The 4,217-nt window shown below is 37.3% G+C and overlaps 1 protein-coding gene across 1 annotated transcript; it reads left to right on the forward strand.

The window, feature by feature from the left end:
* Positions 1–808: 808 nt before the first annotated feature.
* Positions 809–3,919, forward strand: VIP1 (VIRE2-interacting protein 1). The gene is made up of 4 exons (XM_089618469.1): positions 809–1,294; positions 1,545–1,677; positions 2,820–2,904; positions 3,360–3,919. Exons 1-4 carry the CDS (start codon positions 954–956, stop codon positions 3,584–3,586), a joined length of 786 nt encoding a protein of 261 aa, XP_089474595.1. The 5' UTR covers positions 809–953; the 3' UTR covers positions 3,587–3,919.
* The last annotated feature ends 298 nt before the right edge of the window (positions 3,920–4,217 follow it).

Consider the following 4,217-nt stretch of genomic DNA (forward strand, 5'->3'; position numbering starts at 1 on the left):
ATTAGTTTGGAGAGGTAGGTGTGAGATTGAAAGAAAATTTTAAGTGGAGGGTAAAATTGGTTTTTCACAATGAGCCAACTTGTATTTTTGGCCAAAATTATGTTTTGGTGGATTATTGGAAAAAGTTAGTGAGAAGGTGGTAGTTTGAGCAATTTCTCTATATATATATATATATATTTTTTTTTTTTTAAAAGAAAGTGATAGTTGCGCTAGGATTTTTAAAAAGATTCCCCAAATAGATTATATAGTTAGCTCTTTATTTAAGTGATAAAAAGCTAAAAGTCTATTTGAGGTTTCTTTTTATAAATGAAATAAATGCTAATTTTAAAAATTAAAGAAATTTCAGGTTATTTTTCAGAAATGTTAATGTAATATATATCATATATGAGAAGAACGTCTTCACCAATGTCAAAATAATCGTCTTGCTGAGAGTTTTGCGCCAACATAAAAATGATTAGAAATAGATATGTAAATCAGGAGTTATATATTTTTTAGACTTAGAAGGAGAACAGATATTTATTTAAGTAACTAAAATTTATAATTATTAATTTAATAGCAGTTGAAAATTGGACTTGTATCTAAATTACTTATTTATTTTAACACGATCTTTTTTTTCTTATTAGGTAGTCTCTTTAAAACGCATTAAGCATAAGTAATCTATATTCTATAAAATTTACGATAAAAAAAACAATCGTCGTCCAAAATAATCTACTCAGTTTATTGTACATAATTAATTTCAATATTAAAAAAAGGTGATAGGATATTCGCTGGAAGATATTAATTAATATGCTTACTTAAAAAATTATATATGGTTAGAGTAGAAAGAATATACAGACACTTCTGTTGGGTGTGGTGTTTATGTATTTTCTAGTGCTGGTTTGGTTAGTTTGTTGTGGAAAAGTTGTTTGTGTCGTTCACTAAAAAAAAAAAAAAACCCAAATCAGAAAACGAGAATGGATTCGGAGATGGCGATCGAGCAGATGTCGGAGACGCCGAAGCGCGGGTCGCTTCACCGGAGATCCCACTCCGACACGGCGTTCCGGTTGCCGAACCTGGACGACCTTCTCCTCTTCGACCCCTCCGACCTTGACCTCTCCGCTCTCCCCTCGGTGGGCCCCACCGACCCCTCTCCCCGCTCCTCCGCTCACTTCCGGAGCCTCTCCGTTGACTCCGACTTCTTCGACGGCCTCTCCTCCGCCGATAAGGCTGAGCCGGGCCTGGACGGCGTCAAGAAGGCCATGCCTCCCGATAGGCTCGCCGAGCTCGCTCTTATCGACCCCAAGAGAGCCAAGAGGTTTTTCTTTTTATTTATCTATTTGATTCCAGGAACAGTCTTTGCTTAGTCTCGACACTCTTAACTGCCTGTGATTGATCTAGAAATGAAGGGAAAACGAAAGCTCATTGGGTTTAATGTTTCCGTCAAGTGTTTTCTTTCTTTCTCTCATAAAAATATTCTCTCGTTGATTGTTGATCATTAGCTGTAATAAGTGGTTTATCCTTTTCGTTTAGTTGATTAATTTGATTCTTTTGTGGTTGGGTTTCAGGATTCTTGCGAACAGGCAATCCGCTGCTCGGTCAAAGGAGAGGAAAGTTCGGTACACGGGTGAGCTTGAGAGGAAAGTTCAGACACTTCAGACCGAAGCTACCACTCTTTCCGCACAGGTCACGCTGTTACAGGTACCATTTCTCTTAGCTCCATTGAACTTGAAATCTCTACTCGGGACTTTTGACTCTCTTGAGCTTGTTTAACCGCATTGAGCATTTGAAATCAGTAATGTGGTGGTGATGGTGCCAATCGGAAAATAGTTTATGCAATTTGGGGTTTCCCTTGATTGATTGTTGAATAGCTATTCAATTTGAAACTCATAATGATTGTTTTGTCCTTCGGAGATATAAGTGTACAATGCATATGTCTGTGTAAAATAGAAGGTTGAGTTTTGATAAGGTGACTTAGTTGGTCATGGGATGCTTAAATGCTTACGCCACTTCCTGTACATATAAATCCCATCATCACCTACTATGTGCACGAAAATTGTAGCCCCTTGGCCCTAGTATCGTTATTATTATTATTATTGAAAGACATACATACACTAATTACTTTTTCTTAGGTCATCTCTCCTCCTTTATAGCAGATTTTATAAACATAATTACATGATTACCCCCTGCCCTTTGGGTTGTGATCTTATCCCTCTTTTTACAGCTAGTGGTGTGGCTGCCAATGTGATTTTTTTTTTCTTCCTGTTTTTTCATGGCTTTCGGAAATGTACAAACTTTTATGTTTTTGACATTGCCATGGTAGTTGAAGATGTAAAAAATCGGGTTTAGATTGGTGAACAAAAAACATATTAGGCTATTACTGTCATTTTATAGCGTACTTATTAGACAGGACACGTTTTGATTGGTCTATCTTTTGCTTTAAGATAGAGCATAATTTTTTCTGTGTAAACCATTTGAATTTAATCTCCCCATTCTTTTTGCAATTTGTTTGGAACAGTGTGTGTTGTGTAACACCATTTAGCTAAGCCAATCTCATTCAAAACATTTCACTGCTCTGCTGTCAATGCCGTTCGCATGTATACGAGTTTAGTAAAAGTGTTATGTGTTGTTTTTCTATCAATATATCCAACACGTACACAAAGATTTACTCTAGTCTCCGTTGACAAATGTGGTTTACTGGAGATGACCTTCATAAACTCTTTTTTTTTTAGAGAGATTGTGTTGCTGTTTTTATTTTTCTACTCTGATTTTCTTGTAACTAAATAAAAATCCAAAGCTGAATCTATTTCTTTATATATTTTGGGTAATTTTCTATCCTTCAGAGAGACACCACGGGGTTAACTTCCGAGAACAAGGAGCTCAAACTCCGATTACAAGCTATGGAGCAACAGGCAGAGCTTAGAGAAGGTTTGTATAAGAATGTATGTGTAATAACTTTAACCCCAAGGGTTGGGTCTAGTAGATTTTAGTCGGGTTTAATCCGGACACCGTGGTCATAAAAAAATATTTAAAAACACTGGATAATGCAAGAGAAATTTTTTTGGAATCCCTAGCATTTTCCTTGTCTTGTGGGATAGAGGAATATAATGGAAGATGTATAACTTGAGTATGGATTTCGTTTTAATATAGTTAGAAAACTGAAATCGTACTTGCAAACCCGTGCTCTCTTTTGCTTATTTAAATTTCCCAATAGTTCTTTCCTATTGACATCCAAACAAAAATGAGAAAACAGTAAGGAATTTAGTTTTCTTTTCTCCGAACAAAATTTCCATGACTTGTAAATACAAGTGTTGTTAATGACAAACATTTCGCCACATATTGATTTCTATTAACATTTGATCTATTTATTTGTTTTGGGTCAGCGCTGAACGAGAAACTGAGGGAAGAAGTTCAGCGGCTAAAGATAGCGACCGGGCAAATCCCGAGCATCAACGGAAATCCTTTTGGCAGAGGCCTCCCTCAGTTTGCATCCCAGCAACCCATTCGCCGCCCCTTTGGGACACAGCAACAGCTTCACATGTCTCAGTCCCCCGGAAATAACGCCCAGCCCTCTCACCTTGGCTTCTTGGACTTCAATCAGAGGGTTTGAAGCTGGGCAACAGATATTATGACAAAGAGTAATATTTATTTTTACCCATCTCAGTCTCACATTAGCTTTTGTACATGTAGATGTATGTCTGATGGTTGTGAATGAGTGGTTTTTGCTAAAGTAAGTCATTTCCTTGTATGACTCGCACATTATCATACAAGTAATACTAGTATTATCATTTATTGGTTAGATTTACTGTAATGTGTATTATATAAGAAAAAATAACCCTGGTGGACCAATTATGGGTGCATGGATAATATTGTTTCGTATCATGTATGGTGTGTTAAACAGTTAATAAGACTGCACCTCTCTTAATGTATATAAAATTTTATACTTTTTCTTTCACAAACATTAGTTTATTGTTTGGACCAATGATCAAAGGCCTGTTTCCCACTGGAAATTGGTCAATACGATTCGATCTTACAGAATTGTCGGGTACGCATATGAATGAGGTGGGCAGAGCTCCACACGTCCTGAGAGGGGCCCTTCCCGGGGGCCCAATTTCAACGGGTCGTGTCTTATAACTCGGGTGTCCGATTTACGCGTTCGGCATATCGAATCGAAGCTCGGGATGAAGGCGCTACGGGATGAAGGAAAATCTATGCCCAATAGAGGACCTGGGAAAAATCAG

This window comes from Urtica dioica, chromosome 7 (assembly GCF_054948205.1).
Source record: "Urtica dioica subsp. dioica isolate 48M chromosome 7, U.dioica_male_clone48M_v1_H2, whole genome shotgun sequence".
Taxonomy (NCBI): Eukaryota; Viridiplantae; Streptophyta; class Magnoliopsida; order Rosales; family Urticaceae; genus Urtica; species Urtica dioica.

What these genes read in the sequence shown, in the direction of transcription:
- VIP1 (XM_089618469.1), top strand. Translation starts at nt 954, where the DNA reads ATGGATTCGGAGATGGCGATCGAGCAGATGTCGGAGACGCCGAAGCGC. An exon ending in GACCCCAAGAGAGCCAAGAG is followed by an intron (nt 1,295 to 1,544) that starts GTTTTTCTTTTT and finishes GTTGGGTTTCAG; the next exon opens with GATTCTTGCGAACAGGCAAT. An exon ending in CACAGGTCACGCTGTTACAG is followed by an intron (nt 1,678 to 2,819) that starts GTACCATTTCTC and finishes TCTATCCTTCAG; the next exon opens with AGAGACACCACGGGGTTAAC.